Genomic DNA, 17,530 nt, shown 5'->3' with positions numbered 1-17,530 from the left:
TAGATAGAAATTACATTTCTGTTAGCCTTTGAGGCTTTGTTGTTTTATCTATTATTTTCATCCATCTGTTTTTATGCAGATCAATGGAAATTATTTTAAAGCAAAATGATTTCACTCAGATAATCGCAGGGGATCACAGGGAAATATGCACTAATTGTGAGATGTCTACTTTCTGTATTATAACATACTGGGTAGATTGGTAACACTCTGTTCATCTTATTTTGTAGGATGAAGAAGGTAAACTTTTCCTAATCCAATAGTGAACAAGTTGATCTGGACATGGAATAAGGGTAAGATGTTGACCCCACCATATGGTCATATACAGTCATGTTATCCTCATTTCTCAGTTCTCAGTTCTTTATTTTCCTGCCCATCCTTTTCTGTTCCTCACTTGCCACTCAATCTGTGCATTTCCTCAACAGTTTTGACTTTTCTGTTTGAACACTGAAGAAGTGGATTAATGACATCTCATTACTGCTTATAACAACTGAAATTCATGTATGTCTTTCAACTGGATTTGGTTATTGAGAAAGAGACCCCAATTTACATGAGGCTTTAGACATAATATTACTGGTGACAAAAGAGGGCAGGAAATTACTTAGCTTCCAGGTGTTTAGCCTCTTAGCCTCCATCTAATTAATTGATGCAAATGACCAAGGAACCTGCTGGGTGAAGTGAAACCAGAACAGACAGGGCTGCTAATGATGGTGTTTCATGGAACCAAGCGGCCATGACAACCGAAACAGAAGTGGCAAAATCTGAGCCGGAGAGGTCCATGCCTTGGTTAAAGGGCTGGCCTCAATCCGAGCATAGGATGGAGGCACAAGTGATTCCCCCCATGGTTGAGGCTGGGGATCTCCCCAATGGGCCCCCTCCTGCAGGCTGGCTGGAACCCCTGGATGACTTTGAGGAGGACGAAAATGATGGTGACCAGGGGTTCCACACAGGTGGTCACGAGAAAGCTGGCACAGGGAGAGACGTGTTGAAGAGGACTCATCGGGATGGCTTGTATGTGGTTGCTTTGATAAGACCTTTTTTGAGACCTTCTTTAGTGTATGTAAACCTCTTCCACTGGGTGTTTTTTTAGGTATGAGCTGCAGTTCACCTCTGCCTTAATGGCAACTCTGGAGATTTTCTCTCATCTCTGCCACCAAAGAGTTGCACTGGGCACTGGGGTCTCAGGAAGTCCTCTTTAGTTGGCCTTTGAACTCTGTCTAAACAGCAGCTCCACTAATAATGACGAACAGCCTATTGAAAAACCTGTAGAAGTTATACAAGATGAGGCTACCACTTCTGTTGGGTGTTAATAATTTAAAACGGCTCTTATAAACGATTCTCACACATGCCCTGCATATGACTGTTGTTTTTCTTCAGCTGGACTGTCTCCCAGCAGAAGAGGTCTCCCGCTGAGCTCGATGAGTTGTGGGTTGACTGCCCAAATCTGGGAAAAGGATGGAAGAGAAAAGAGATCTTCCGACACTCAGGGAATAGATCAGACACCTACTATATGAGGTACAAACAGGTCGTTGTGTAAAGCAGCAACTGTAAATTAACAATAAAAATCATTTTTATTTTTATTTTATTTTTGTAGTTTTAAAAAATCTTCCCTTTCTGTCATTCTGTTTTAGTCCAGATGGTGTCCGTCTGAGGAGTAAAGTTGCGCTTGCCAATTACCTCCCCTGCACTGACCTCCGCAGCTTTGACTTCAAGAGGGGATTGTTCAAGACAAAATCAAAGGTGCATAATTATTAAACATAGTTGTAGTATGTAAATCTTAACAAGCCATTAGGATGACAAGAATATGTAAGGGTTTTATCACTAAGATTTGCATTTGCCCTCAATTACTACAATTTGTAGCTATTTACTGACATTGTCTTTATTAATTAATATGTTTGTTTAGTGGATTAAATGTTTGGTCTATATAAAATATCAGACAAATGTTGATTCGTGTTTCCAAAATTACAAAATGAGCTGTTCAGATGGTCTTGATTTATCCACACCTTAAATATATTCAGTTTACTATCAAAGGGGAATACAGAAACCAGAAAATATTCAAATATATTTGAATTTAAGTGAAATTGGATGATTTGTTAAAAACATATCAAAATGATGAATGAATAATCAAAACTATTATTGGTGAATTTAATATCTGACAACAATTCACTTTAGTTATTCTAGGCTTAATAAAAGTATTAATTGGATATATCCTGTTGGTCTCCTTTTAGCAGAAACAATTCAATAACTCAGAGCACGGAATCTCATCAGGACAGACCACCCCATCTGAAAGGTCATCCACCCCGACTGCTCTGCCTGGAACACCCCAATGCGTCATCACACCCCAGCGACCAAATTCAAAACGCAACTCTAAGCCATCCCGACCCTCCAGCGACTTCGGCAGCCCCCCACACCTCACCCCGATCTCCCCGCTGGTGCAACGGGCCACTCGTTCACCCTCACTCTACCCTGGAGACCTCAGCCCTGCTACCAGCCCCAGTAAACTCGCCAGCAATGCCCTGTGGCTGCACCCTGCGCTGGAGCCAGTGAGTCCCGTTGAGAGACCCAAAAATGAAGTGCGTTCTGGTGCACCACATAGACATGTCTCTATGAAGGTTCAGCCCAGATTCCCCTCACCTCCACTGACCCGTCACATCATGGATCCAAAAATGGTGCTCACTGCGAACAGGCAGCGTCCTGGGCTTAGCCCCAGTGGTCAGGTGAGCTCTTAAATTTATGTTACAACTTCTGAAATAGGGTGATGTATATATGATATAGGGATCGACCGATATGGATTTTTTAGTACCGATACCGATTTTTTTCCATCAGCCTTAGCCGATGACCGATACAGGCTGCCGATTTTCTTGAGCCGATATTTGGAGCCGATACTGCTTTTATTTTGCTCCCTCAGTTTACATCATACAAATGACACATAATTACAAATGATGATAACAAATGTTATAAGTCTCAATTTAAAAAAGGAACATTTATTTAACTTATGGATGGGTGCACTGGATATGGTTAACTGTGCAAAATGCTTTCATCAACATCTTACAACACAGCCTTGATGATGCATTGCTTGCTGACATATTATAAGACATAATTCAAGTCATCACAAAATGTCCTTTGTCAACACATTTAAATAATTTAAGAAAACAATAAGCCTGAAAAGTAGCTATTGAAATAAAGTGCTTGATTTGTCATTTTAGACTGCTTGGTTTAAAATTTTCTATGTCTATATTTTTCTAAAAAAAGCTGCCAGATTTGTCAACCACAGAACATGAATCAGCAGAGGAAAATAACGTGGAAATAACGTGGTGTCAGATGTTTCTGTTCTAAACGGCATCAACGTCAAAAGGTATAAAAACGAAAAGCGATGGCAACTCTGCCCCGCTCGAAGGGAGACGCACACACCACACGCGTCCAAAACTCAGCCAGGTGGTCACTGAATAAAACTCCCACAAATATCTCGGAACAACGTCGGCATTACTTAATCATATGATTGACCAGTGTTCGTGAACAGCTACCGCTAACGATGCATACGGATAGCCTACAACTTAGCTATTTGCAGCTCCCTAAATACAATGGCAAGCATGTTTTATAGAACAGGCATTCAGGGAGGGAGACACACACACACACACACACACACACACACACACACACACACACGTGTCCAACACTCAGCCAGGTGGTCGCTGAATAAAACTCCCACAAATACCACGGAACAACGTTGGCATTAGGCTACTTAATCATATGACCAGTGTTTGTAACAGCTACCGCATGAATATGGATAGCCTACAACTTAGCTATTTGCAGCTCCCTAAATACAATGGCAAGCAGTTTTATAAACGATCATTAAGCATTAAAAAAAAAGTAGGCTACCTATCTATTATTCGTGTTTTCCATTTGGTCCCACAAACTTGCTTCCACCTTCAAAGTGTATGGCAATATTTCAGCTAAGTCAAACAGTTAAAAGATGCTTTGAAAGTTTTAAGTTTACTGTTGTCTTGAAGAGCAGGCTTTCAGCACTCTGCTCGTGGAGGAGGGGCAGTCTGCACATGAATTGCAGCGTCTCCAGCAACACAGAGCTGCCTGTGGACGCCTGTGTGTAAATGAAAAAACCTGTATGTAAATGAAAAAACTATCGGCGAATGCAGCGGCTTATCGGCCGATGCCGAAACACATAAAAAATGCAAATATCGGCCCGATATATCGGCCGATCCCTAATATGATATATTTTGGTGAGATTGTAGGGCTGTGCAATTGATTGAAATCAGATTTTCAATTACTACTTCCAACGATTATTAAAACAACATAGCATATTCTATTTTGTAACAATTTTCTGGTTTGGTCTTGAATTATAAATCCAATGCAGCCCTTAACTTTATAGTGGTAACTGTTAAATAACATTTTTTGCACCATTTTTTTTAAATTTGTTTTTCTCTTTATTTTTTTGAGTATTGAGCAATCGTGCAAAATCAAAATAATTGATTCATGATTTTTGCCATTATTGAGCAGCCTTGTGAGATTGTGAGTAGAACATTTTTTTTCTATTTTCAGACCTCAGTTTCATGGTCTTGTAAAATTGTATTTGTAATTTATTATAGCCATACTTCTGGTACAGTATAGTCTCTCATCAAACATTAGCCATAGGAAGTTTAGTGATCATACTGAGATGTGGTTGTTTGTCTCTGTCGTCCTCCAGGGATTGTGCGAAGTGTCGACGTCCCTTTTCTTCAGTGGGAAATAAGGAGCTCTGTACCTCATGCACTCGTACGTCATCAGAGGCTTTTCCAAGCATTACAGATTACAGACGTTTTATGACAAACAGTCACATACTGACATGATGTGGATTATTGGCGGTTCTTATAGCCTGTGTGTCACTTAACCAAATTGAAAACTGAAAACTTTCGTTGTTTTCTACAGCTTTGAATAATAACAATCCCAACCGGAACATTGTCTTCAAGAAGGTATGTGTACTTGGTGTTCATTTCTGAGCCGCCCTAGAAGGTACACTTTACTAAGACAGTGTGTGAAATAACCTACCAGAGACACTAAAAAAAGTTTGAAAAACACTCACTTCCTGTCACTCTATTCACTGTGCTATCGAATTTAAAAGCATAGAAAAAATATATAAATATTTTTTAAAAATGTCTGAAGCAGCATGTTGTTATGCCATGCTTGTGTTAATTTGTGCTTTGTCTGGTGGTGTTTTAATTTATGTTATTTGTGTTGATGTGTTGTAGATTGGACATGGCAAGTGGGTCCTTGCCAATCCTGCAAACCTGAAAACAGAGGTGAGCCTAGAGTCTGTAAGGTTGCTTAATTCAAATGTTTTGGAGCTTCACAGAGAGTCATTTTTACCATCACTTCCTATTTGAGACACACGTTTCATCTTCTATGAACCTCTTTAGCAGGTTGATTAATGAGGCTGATGTTATTAGTTCCAAAAATATTAAATAAATTAAATTAAATTACACTTGTCTTGTGGTAAAATTTCAGAAGAAAGTCAAGAGCTCAGAGCATGAAATGAAAATTCCTCCCTGGGTGAGTGTGGAGAGATCCGATGACCTGAAAGTTAAGCATAAGGAGTGAGTTAAAGTATGTCACAAAGAGAGTCAGTGACAATGTTGTCTGGTGTGAAAACAAAAAGCGCTATTAAAGTCTCTCAGGAGTCAGGAGGGATTCATTTACTTTGAGCTCCATATCAAAGCTGCTTGGGTAGGTTCATTCAGAAGAACATATCGGAGGTTACTCAGTGTCTATACAAGCATTACAATCTACCTCTTGGCACAAACACATTTACTGTCTATTTTTTTGCAGAAATCCCAGAGACTGTCAGAGCTCAAATCTAAAAAGGTAAAAAGGCAAAGTGGTGAGAGTGTATATCGACTATTGCTGCATTAATGGCTCATGTGTGACATTGTCTCCTTTAAGATTTGACGGTAATTGTTTTTGTGTGTGTGTGTGTGTGTGAATCTTAATGAATTTAATTGGTTTAAAAAAAAATGTAATCTGATCTAATCTCATTTTATGGTAGCATCCTCAGAACAGTGACTCTGAAGACAATGAAGACAGAGCAGCTGAAGTAAGTCCTGAGAATAAACCTTAAAGTCTAACTCTCGCCAAAATGCAAACTTTCGTTTAAAAGCAAAATTATGATGGAAGCGCCACTTTTAAGATCGACAGTATTGTCGTTTTTTTGGGTCAAATGGCCTTTTGAATGGGAGTGCTAGAGGCACTACTACGATCGCATCAAAATCACGACACTAACAAGGCTTGACACAACATGAAACTTTTTTCATGTTTTTTTTTTAATGTATTGAACAACTCACTTCTTGACTGGCAAGATGGCGGCGAGCGGAAAAACCAAGTGAGTTGTTCAAAACCTTTCTTTTTAGTAAACTCTGTGTACACAAACAATGTTCTCAATGCTTGAGTTCATGTTTAGAGACCCTGGTGATACTTTGAGCAAATTTTCATGTTGTGTCGAGCCTTCTTATTGTTTTAAAAATAGTGATTTTGATGCGATCGTAGTAGCACTCCCAATCAAAAGGCCATTTGACCCGAAAACGACAATACGATCAAACTTAAAAGTGGCACTTTCGTCCTAATTATGCTTTTAAATGGAAGTTTGACTCGGGTACATTCACAAAAAGACCCTAGATTGCATTTTAGCGAGAGTTACACTTCAAGCATCACTAGGTGGGTTTACATGGACACTTTTAATCTGATTAGAATTGGAATAAGGGCTCAATCGGAATAAAAATGACACACCTTGATCAGAATATAACTGCCAATCCAAAAAGAACCGTATAATTAAAATAAAATTGGGGGGTGTATTCTGTTCTTATTCTGATTGAATAGCCATATATACAGTCGATCGGGTTGCCTTCTGTAGCTTCTCAATGAAAAGCAAAGCAGCAATGGCTATTCCAAGCAAAGATTATCCAGAGCCTGTAAGCACCAGATCAGATTAGAACCTGACCCATGCAAACAGGTGACACAATTTTTATTCTGAATAGTTTAATCGGCATGACAAAAGAACTGTCCATGTAAAACGTGCCTGAAAAACTATTTATCTAAAGAACCTGATTGTAGGTTTTAGTCACTTTCTCATTCTGTTTTGACTTTTTTGGGAATTTTGGGTCAGTCACCTGCTCTCACTATGTTAGTTTCAGGCTCAAAAGAAGCGCCAACGGCGAACGTGCTTCAAGTGTGAGGCCTGCCTTCGGACAGACTGTGGGAAATGTGACCACTGCAAGGACAAGCCCAAGTTTGGGGGCCGCAACACAAAGAAGCAGAAGTGCCGACTTCGACAGTGTATTTATGAGGGTACTTTTAAGGTGAGAAAGCTTGATGGCGCATAAATCAGTCAACACAGGATAACAAGACACAAAATGCTGAGTTCAGAAGATAGACTAAGGCTGCAACAGTTAATTCATTGATTATTTGTAAACTATTAAATGAATCACCAACTGGTCCTTCAGCCAATCCATGATTTGTCTGCCCTGCAGGAGACATTGAAATAGTGTTTATTTAGAGACTGCTATAATGTAAACCTATTTCATGCCGCTGATATTTGTGGTGTCCTTTTCCAGAAATACGGTTCCAAAAGGCAGGCCAAGTATGAGACCAAACAGCATGATATGAAGCAGTACATCCTCCCCACTAGGCCACGGTCCAAGAGGAAGCACAAGAGGCCGGTCTGGGAGGAAGACTACACAGACCCAGATGACGAGGAGGAGAAGAAGCAGAGGAAACGAAGCGAGAGTGTGGACAGGGACGAGGAGGAGGGCAACGAAGATGATGAAGACTATGGCATGTTTGAGTTAGAACAGGTAGCTGTGGTAACTGTCACTTATTTATTTTCTTTTAATAATCCTTTCTTCATCAGCATAAGCATTGTCACTGCCTGATATTTTTTCTCAGTACACTCTATACTATAACTATAGCGGTACCAGATATAAACAAAGACAAAAAAGTGGTTGGTTGGTTCTGTGTATTGGTTCAATGAGCAATGAGCATCTTTTCTTTGCAATTTTGCATTGTATCTTTTGTCTCCCTGTCTCAGAATGATGACATCAGCAATGACTATGTCAGTGGCGCATTGAACACTGAGGAGTCTTCGCACACATTCCCCATAGTCTTTCATGTGAGTTCACCCAGACCCATCACTTCTGCCCATGAGAAAGAGCTGCCTCCACCGTAATGACACTTGTGGATTCCTTTAGTGTACTGAGGAGGTACTTACTGTTCATGAATGGTGTGCCCCAAGGTCTGGAAAGCAGGGAAACGTATGGAAATGTGGGTGAAAGTCTTGAAAAAAGTATGAAAGTTTTAATACATACAGTGCCTATAAAAAGTATTCACCCCCCTTGGATAATTCCCCTTTTATTGCTTTAATAAATGGAATCTTTGTCAATTTAATTTGGCCTTTTTTTGCAATAATTTACAAAAATTCCCTCTTTAATGTCAAAGTGAAAGCACTTTGACATGAACTTTTAGGTCACTTTGACATTAATCACTTATTTTGCATTACCGTATTTTCCGGACTACAGTATAAGTTCCCCTTTTGATAGTTTGTCATATAAAATATATATAATTTAACATGTTTTTAAATGTTCACCAGTATGAATTGACATGAACGCTTCATGAAACATTACCGTCTACAGCCGCGAGAGGGCACTCTAGGCTTGTGGAATGAGATCGGGAGCGACAGGTCAGATATTTTTTCGCACTTAAAGGATAAGTTCGGTGTGATATGGACCTAAAATGTGTTGAAACATGATACCGAGTGTGAACTTTTATCTCATAGCCCATCTCTGCTTGTTACCTGCATTCCGAAATCCGGCGCTAGTTAGCCGATGCTACCAGCAGGTTTTCATTGGGAGTGCCTTGGGCATTGGGCTAGCCATGCAAATAAATAATTATTTTACACCATTTACGAGGCTCAAAATAACTCCACACTTCATTGGTAGACTTCCGAGGGCCCTGGCATTTAAAACGAGACATTGAGAACTTTGAAAAAGCACTGGTAGTTTATTTACAAGATGATTTATACTCCCACTGAAAACCTGTTCGTAGCATCGGCTAACTAGCGCCGGATTTCGGAATGCAGGGGACAAGCCGAGATGGGCTATGAGACAAAAGTTCACACTCGGTATCATGTTTCAACACACTTTAGGTCAAAATCACACTGAACTTCTCCTTAAAAAAAGTTCTTGTTCTTGGTCTTGGATTTTGTGAAATACATTTCTAAATAAATGCGACTTGTAGTCCGGTGTGACTTATATATGTTTTTTTCCTCTTCATGAGGCGTTTTTTGACTGATGCAACTTATATTAGCGACCTATAGTCCGGAAAATACGGAATATATTTTTAATTAATTAACATTACTTTGTAGAAATCTGCTTTCATTTTGACTTGAAAGATTTCTACAAAGCAGATTTCTACAAAGTAATGTTAATTAATTAAAAGTATATAATGCAAAATAAGCGATTAATGTCAAAGTGACCTAAAAAGTTAATATATGGGAATATTTGTAAGTGATTGTAAAAGACTTAGCAAATTAAATTGATCAAGATTCCATTTATGAAAGCAGTAAAAGTGGAAATATCCAAGGAGCGGTGAATACCTTTTATAGGCACTGTATATGAAAAAATAATAATAGGGGAAAAGGGCAAGCACCCTGGTTTAGTAATTGACACCACCTTACTCTCACCAAGCCTTTATTGTTATTGTTTTGTTGTTACAAATAGCAACTCCAGGGGGGTATTCCATCAACCTCGCTAATGAAGGCGGCGCTTAACAGAAATAGCCTGGCTTGAACTAGCGTAGACTTTCACTTGGGGCTGAAGCCGTTCCAGTAACTCAAGTTAGCGGCATCTTGGCCTCGTTTATTCAAGCGAGGTTTAGTTCAGCTTCATCTCTGCTCGTGCACGAGGTAGAAAAGTAGACCAAAACAGTAGATTGACGAAAAGACGATATATGTCATAAAATTAAGACAATACTAGATGATTTCTGTTCGATAGGCAAGCGCCATCTACAGGATTTTCATCGAAAGTCATCAAATTTAACATCGAGAGAAAAAAATAGATTGCCTACAGAAATTGGAGAATAATGAAAGCATACATTTAAAACAACAATGCTAATGGTTTGAAATCAATTGCAAGGTTGATTGGCTTCACTCTTGAACACATAGACTAGCTATAGCCTACAGTCTATGCTTGAACAAAACGAGTGAATGAATAAATAGTATAAACTCAAAAACAACTTTGCCATATATTCAAAACTATCTATAGACTACGTTCTTATATTAAAAGAGTTCACTCCAAATTATTGTCTAGGTGTAGGTGGTCATAAAATAAATTAGTATCGACATAATAGCCTATTGTCTCCCATAAGTCCCAAAGTGTTTGAAAAATAATTATCATAAATGCAATGGCTTTCAATTCAATTTATGCCTAGTTTTTGATCTGTGTAGCACACAGTTGATTTGACATTCATGAACAATCGTCGACACATGAAGCAGTTTTATTTATTAGCTGCCTAGGCTACAGAATAATTGTCCTTTGGCTTGCATCAGATATAATATAGCCCACTGGCAAAGCTGTCACTGAACAGCCTACCAAATGTGCATGACCCTTTATCAGCAGTAGACATATGTCTTTCATCAAAAATTATAACTAAAAATGCCATCATCAAGGTGATAAACAATGTAGCCTTAATACTTCGTATGGGGAAGCTTAACCTGCAAACACACAAGAATGTAAATCCTTTCATATGCCGTCTCACTGCACGTTACACCACCACTGAACGTAAATGACGCAGAGTAGCACGATTCCTAGAACCACACGCATGTGAAGTTAAAACATTTTTAATCGTATAATCTTCATACATTCTTTGGAGCTAGTGAATGTGTAAATCCATGCTTGGTGCACTGTCGGTAAAAACATTTCTATAGGCCTAGGCTACTTCTATTTTTGAAGTTGTAGGCTACAGGTGACGAGAGCACAGGTTGACGGAACCATCTTTTTGGACTCGTTTTCCGACTGTTTTTTTTTTTGCAACACAGCTTAATTTAGCTTGAAAGTTAACCTGCTACGGAGCAGGTTAGTTCTGTGGCATAAATTCCCATGGTTACCAAACTGGGATTCACGTTAACCTCGTTAATGGAATGGAATTCTCACTAAAATTAGCGAGACTTATCGAAATAAGCCAGGTTTGGCCTTTAGCGAGGTTGATGGAATACCCCCCAGTTTCCACTCAAATGTAAACAAACCCCTGTCTGCTGTCTCTGGTCATGTTTCCTCTCCTCAGAACGGAAATCTGCAGATGGAGCTGCAGCGCAGCTATCTCCAAACCAATGGATCAGAGGTGAGCAAAACACAAAATAGATATGGTGGATATACAGAACTCTGCCTAAACCTTTTTTCATACAAAGACATCAGAAATCAATCTAGTATGGTACAAGAAACATTTAGTGGCTGTACACACACAAGAGAAAAATACTTATCTCAAAGTGCATGTTAATATGGAAAATGTGTATTCTTTCCATTAGGCATAAGCAGGGGTCACTGTGCTGTGCCAGAGCCATATATAGAGAGAGTTTGGCCAACTCTCACCATGTTGGATACCAATGCAACGTCAGATGACTTTACGGCGTAACCCTATGGAGCGAATATGCTATGTTGAAATAAATCACTTATTTTCACCATTATAACAGGCATATAAATGTTATCATCAACATTTGTCAATATGTAAAAGGCCCTTACAGAAATATTGGTCCACAACATGGCACCCATTTGATTCCCTACTTGGTCAAACTCTCTATACGACTCTGCTCTGTGCTTTCAGGGGCCCATGGTTGTGTACAGTTTCGTAGCTCCACCAGCAGGAGGTGCTGTGGGGCTCAGTGAAGACGTGCAGATGGTGAGCATGGACATGGGCGCACCAGTCGAAGAGGAGCCAGTCGAAGAGGAGCCAGTAGAACCAGAAGACTTACCACCTGTTGTGAGTGATTAAATGTTAATATATATATATATATATTAGGGCGGTGGTAGTGTAGTGGTTAAGGAGCTGGGCTAGCGTGCAGTAGCCTGAAAGTTGTCGGTTCAATTCCCAGCTTCCACTGTTGTGCCCTTGAGCAAGGCACTTAACCCCAAGTTGCTCCTGGGACAATGTGATCCCTTGTAATATAGCTGACATATGTAAGTCACTTTGGTCAAGAAGTGTCTGCTAAATGAAATGTAATGTAATGTAATGTAATGTAATGTAATGTAATGTATATTATAAATATTTTTTCATCTTTTATTTTTAATAATAATAATAATAATAATAATAATAATAAGTGTTATTTGTATAGCACCTTTCATACACAGAATGCAGCTCAGAGTGCTTTACTTTTGGAGCATTTAACACAATAATAGACAGAAAAGAAAGAAAGAAATGTGTAATAATACAAACAAACAAGCAAGCAAATCAGTAAATATAACATCAGAGATTTAGAATTAAGTAAAAATGAGATTTCACAAGAGATAAATACAACAACACATACATCACAATTAATGCAGTAAAAATAGGAAGACCCTATAAATCGCAGCAGTAAATAGCGGCAGTAAAATGTGAGTTAATGTGAAGAAATAGGTTACAAGATAACAGTGAGTTAACTAAAAGCTCTCACATTTCAGGTCTTTTTTACAGATGTTTACAGAGTTTGCCTGTTTGATGTATAGAGGCAGGGTGTTCCATAGCTTTGGTGCATAATGGATAAAAGCAGCTTCTCCGCTTTGCTTGTTGAGCACTTTGGGCACAATTAAAAGATTAGCATTGGAAGATCTAAGGTTCCTTTGTGGTTGATAGGATATTAAAAGCTCAGAGATATTTGAAGGTTATATGCCTTTTAGAGCTTTGTAAGTCATTAACAGAACCTTAAAATCAATTCTATAGCAAGCCAGTGCAGTTCAGCTAACACAGGGCTGATGTGCTCCCTCTTCTTGGTCGTAATTAAAAGTCTAGCAGCAAAGTTCTGCAATTTCTTTATATGCTTTTTTTGTTAGACCAGTAAAAAGTGCATTGCAGTAGTCTAACCTACTAGTGATAAAGGCATGGATTAATTTCTCTGCATCTTGGCACATTTTTGCAATGGTTCTCAGGTGGAAATAAGCTGTCTGGGTAACTTAACTGATATGGGACTTGAAGCATAACTCTGAGCTGGATGTACAGAGAAAGCGCTAATACCGAGTTTTTCTATGCGCAGAAAGGGAACGCTGTGCTTTGCCATATTGCGGGAATTTACTAAGCTATCACTTCATTACGTAAACACTGCCCTACAAAGCCAAAAGGCAGTAACTGCATTTTTGGTCGAAAATGAGTTATTGTCATTTTTGGGTAATTAAAGACTTCCTTTATCATGTGGATAAATATCTATCCTCAATTTGATTGTATTTTCGATTTTAAAAATAGAGGGTTGTGTTCACAGTAACTCCCAAAACCATACTGCCCTACAAAGGCAAAAGGCAGTAACTGACCAGAGTGTCAAACTGAGAAAAATGACTTCAAAGTTTTTTGTTTTGTCTAAACAAATGTATTATAGGTAGAGCAATGAAAATCTGATGACTTGTTGCCCTGATAAAGAAATGTATTTCTAGCTTACTCATTCTGTCTATACATGACGGTCTACTGTCTTTTCTGAAGTGTGTTACATGTTTAGTGTTGTACTTTAAACAAAATAACATTAACTTAAATTCTCTCACTGTCTCACTTGTCTTTCTCCTTCTCTCTTTTTTCCTTACACTCTCTCCTGTACCTCCCTTCTGCCTCTTGCCGTTTTCTCATTCTCTTCTTCCAGATGTCTGGGATCTTCAGTCTTGCCGACGGCTCGGAGCCTCTGGAGGGCACGGGCGAGCCTGAGCTGCTGCACCTGCTGGCCGCGCTGCGCTGCACTGTGCTGCCGGCCCACTGGATGGCCGTGCTGGCCAAGGGCCCGGCGCTGCAGCTGCTTCAGTGCTCGCGCCGCTCAGCCATGGCCGACACGGTGCTCCAGATCGAGCCGGGCTTCCACTTCGGGCTGAGACTGCAGGGCCTGCCGCTGCCGCCGGCACACCCGGTCTACGAGCGCCATCCGCCTCGGCTCACCACTGTCAGCGTTGTGGTGGAGCTGCTGCTGGACCTGGAGGGCCTGGCTGTGTGCCAGGGCTACCCATGGGGCTCTGCTCTGGCTAACCAGGCCGTGCTCCGCGGGCGAGCGGCCGGCTGCCACCTGTTGGTGGATCCCGAGGAGGAGGGTGAGAGCTGCGACAGATGCCACCCGCCCTCGTCTGACTAACCTGTGTAGGAGGAGGAGGAGGAGGGGGGTACTTCTCCTGCTGGACTGAGGTTCTGGTTAGTTCAGAGACCAGGCAAGTCTTTGAAGGCCACTGACAGTTTGGTGCTCTCCCCGGTTGAATTATTGTGTCTTACAATGAAGGAACAGTAGGCAAAGCCTCCATACCTTTCAGGAAAACCCATAGCAATATGTCTGTACTTGTACAGATACACTCTTTGCCTTTTGATCTGTCATCCACACTACATGATGGAGGGCTTGGAGCCAGGTGCAGCTGAGATGGCAGACCTTTGGTGCTCTTCTCTACCTCTTGGGGGGGGGGGCGGACATGCCTCCTTACCTTGCTGTTGCAGGTCGATAAGCACAGTGATGCAACATGGACAGGTGCTTTGTGCAGCCGAGGAAGTCCCCACAGAGAGAGGTCACCAAGGGGAAGTGGCACCAGCCTGTTTGATCAGACCTGTAGAGCTGACAGCGTTTGGCACTTTTCCACTCTGAAATTGGGTCCGTTGGGGTTCCCATTGTTGTAAAAAGAGATAAGACTCATATAACCTCTGAAGTTCCTCTTGGTGCTATGGAGCAAGGACAGCTACCCAGTATCACTGCTTCTCTGTGGATGTCTGTGTTTTTTCAGTTCTGGATGTCAATGTTTTTTTTTTCTTCCAGTTCTGTGGTTGAAAAGAGGTCCACTACCACTCCAGGTGCTACTAGACGAACAGTCTACTCTGTATAACTTGGGCTTAAAGTGTTGTTTAACATTTTAAATAAGTTTTCCAAATGTTTTTTCTTTTCTTCATATTTTGCCATTTTATCACACAGTTTGTCTTGAAAAAGATTTGATTCGCATTGCCAAAAAATCATTGTAAGACATTTATAATTACCTAATTTCCCTTCTTTATCTTCTGTAAGTGGAAGTAAAAGCAATTGGATTTTTAAAAAGTCAAATACTATTTAAATATTACTGTGTTACATTCATACTGTTCTAAGTATTATTTTGCTTCACAGTTGTTGGAAGTAAATGTAATCTGACTAAACCAGATTGAAATTATTTAGCTTTCTTGTAGATCAACATGTTGCATTGACTAACCATTCAAGGTGCTGTTTAAACTTGAGCTAAACCACTGATGACGGATTATTGATTATGATTATTCTTCTCCTCTTTTCAGTTAAGTCACGTGGGATCATTTTTGGCTTCCTTCTTTATAAACCTCAGAGGATGTTTTTAAATCAAAACAAACAATACCAAAATATGTCCATCCATGTAAATCGTTGTTTATCGGTTTGCTCTGTAAGATTGAGAAATATCTGCACACTGGAATTGTTCCAACAGTTCGTCCTTCTTGTTAAGTTACTATGTTGAAAATATTTTCCCCTAACTTTTGCTTTAGGATGTCATAGTAGTACTACATTATTCTATCTATCAGAATCTGAATGACTAGATTACATTTGGATTGTGTGACTTGAAGTAGGATTGTGCTCTGTAAAATACAACATTTGGGGAATCAATGTTGATAATGGTTCAAAATGATTCTAATGTTTCTATTGAAATATGTTCTTGTTCTACTGACATTTTTTTCACAGATAGCACAATAGCACAGACAGCAAGTTTTATTAAAGTATGTGTGTTTTTTAAACTATGGATTTCCCGGTCTATTCATGATAGAAAATAAATAACACATTCATCAAGACTTTATCAACATTCAGGAAAGTAACTAAGACAAAAAGTATTACACACAGCTGTAATGATATAACACAACTCTGCCTCAGTCTCTTGGTTCAGTTAGTTCCAAACACGTAAACGGGTTGGCATCGTAATGATGTGGCTTGTAGTGTGTCATTCCTACAAGGCCTGGGGACAAATGCTGTGTTGAACACCGCGGGGAGATTTCTGTGGGCAAAGTCAGGTCTCTGGAGTAGGATTCAAAGTTGTAGTAACAAAGTTGTCCAGAGGATGGCGGAGCGCCTTTAAAAACATGTGGAAGTGGATGACTGTAGGCCTACTTGTAAGAGCTCCCCAATACAGTATTTCAGATACACCTACAGGTAGATGTGTCACCTCTTGAGTGGGCAGGAGAATGTTTTTTTCTCTGCTGGAATGGCCCGAGTCATGGGTGGCAGAGTAGGTGGAATGATGGAGCCAAGAGGGGTCCTCACCTGCATCCAAATGCACACAGATGAAGCCTACTCTGGGAAGAGCTGTTGGAAAGAGGGCTGTGCTCTGGGCCCACATTTAGCTGTTGTAGGCCTACCTTTGGGTGCTGGACTAACAGAAAGTAAGGAATATATAATAGTAATGTAGGTTGTTCATTAGCAGAAAAAAAAATGTTGAAACACTGAAAGGAAGCATCATGTGTTATTCATTAACTTATTTGTTTGTTTGTTCGTTATAAAGAATTAACAACTGGGAATCCTTAATTTAGCATAATTATTAATATTCATGGTGGCCCATGTAGCAGAGGCATACATGTCAATCAGCACTCTGAGCCACCTGCACTTGAGCTCCGTTCTTGCTGGCAGTTTAAAGAGAGGCGCTCAGTGCATGGATGCACCGTGGCTAGCGTGGCCTGCTCTTGAAAGAGCTCCTTTGTCTCATTTTAATATGAAGAGGAACTTGCCTGAAAAGAAGCCTTTAAGAAGCCTTTCATGTGGCACTACAGGAGCGGTGACTTAGGCAGATCTAGGAGATGGGTGATATCTTCCCATTACACACACACACTCACACTGCATTCATTGAGTGTGCCAGCTGGAAGAAGTTCTGGGCAGTTGCAGACGTTAAAACCATTCCTGTTGAATTGGCTAAAAACTGGCCATGAACTATAGTCATCGAGTACAAGGTTACAAGAGTAGAGTGAACACACCGTTCATATGTGGTTTTCAGACCCTTTAACCTTTCATCTTCTCTTAGTCTCACAATGGTCTTATTTTTAATACATTTTTTAAACTACTCTAAACTATCTATTTTAGACTACAATATGGAAAATAATATAGAAACGGCAAAGGTTAGTTTGAAATAGTCTGAAAACTTTGCACTGTAACACTGTTAGTTTGAAAAAAGTTTTGAATCCCTGAATTAACACCTTAAAATAAAATTAAGATATACGCTAAAATTGTCCTTAATTACCCCCTTAATCACAACAAATAAAGGGTACCCCTGATTTGACACCTTAAATGTAGATTAAGGGGTCACACCTTAAAATGGCATTTAAGGTA

At 39.9% G+C, this 17,530-nt stretch overlaps 1 protein-coding gene across 1 annotated transcript; it reads left to right on the top strand.

Annotated features, from left to right (window-relative positions):
• Positions 1 to 2,640: 2,640 nt before the first annotated feature.
• On the top strand, positions 2,641 to 15,957 carry mbd1a (methyl-CpG binding domain protein 1a). The gene is made up of 14 exons (XM_048240592.1): positions 2,641 to 2,714; positions 4,513 to 4,524; positions 4,700 to 4,767; positions 4,921 to 4,964; positions 5,241 to 5,291; positions 5,497 to 5,541; positions 5,818 to 5,853; positions 6,035 to 6,082; positions 7,170 to 7,340; positions 7,596 to 7,844; positions 8,069 to 8,149; positions 11,317 to 11,373; positions 11,854 to 12,009; positions 13,847 to 15,957. The coding sequence occupies exons 6-14, from the start codon at positions 5,524 to 5,526 to the stop codon at positions 14,321 to 14,323; spliced, it is 1,293 nt and encodes a 430-aa protein (XP_048096549.1). The 5' UTR covers positions 2,641 to 2,714; positions 4,513 to 4,524; positions 4,700 to 4,767; positions 4,921 to 4,964; positions 5,241 to 5,291; positions 5,497 to 5,523; the 3' UTR covers positions 14,324 to 15,957.
• Positions 15,958 to 17,530: the final 1,573 nt, after the last annotated feature.

This window comes from Alosa alosa, chromosome 4 (assembly GCF_017589495.1).
Source record: "Alosa alosa isolate M-15738 ecotype Scorff River chromosome 4, AALO_Geno_1.1, whole genome shotgun sequence".
NCBI classification, from domain to species: Eukaryota; Metazoa; Chordata; class Actinopteri; order Clupeiformes; family Clupeidae; genus Alosa; species Alosa alosa.
Note: the sequence above shows the minus strand (reverse complement) of the source record. Positions and strands in the feature narration are given on the sequence as shown.

Excerpts from the sequence above, each read along its gene's own strand:
- mbd1a (XM_048240592.1), top strand. Across the intron at positions 7,341-7,595 it reads TTTATGAGGGTACTTTTAAG|AAATACGGTTCCAAAAGGCA; the intron begins GTGAGAAAGCTT and ends GTCCTTTTCCAG. Across the intron at positions 7,845-8,068 it reads AGTTAGAACAGGTAGCTGTG|AATGATGACATCAGCAATGA; the intron begins GTAACTGTCACT and ends TCCCTGTCTCAG.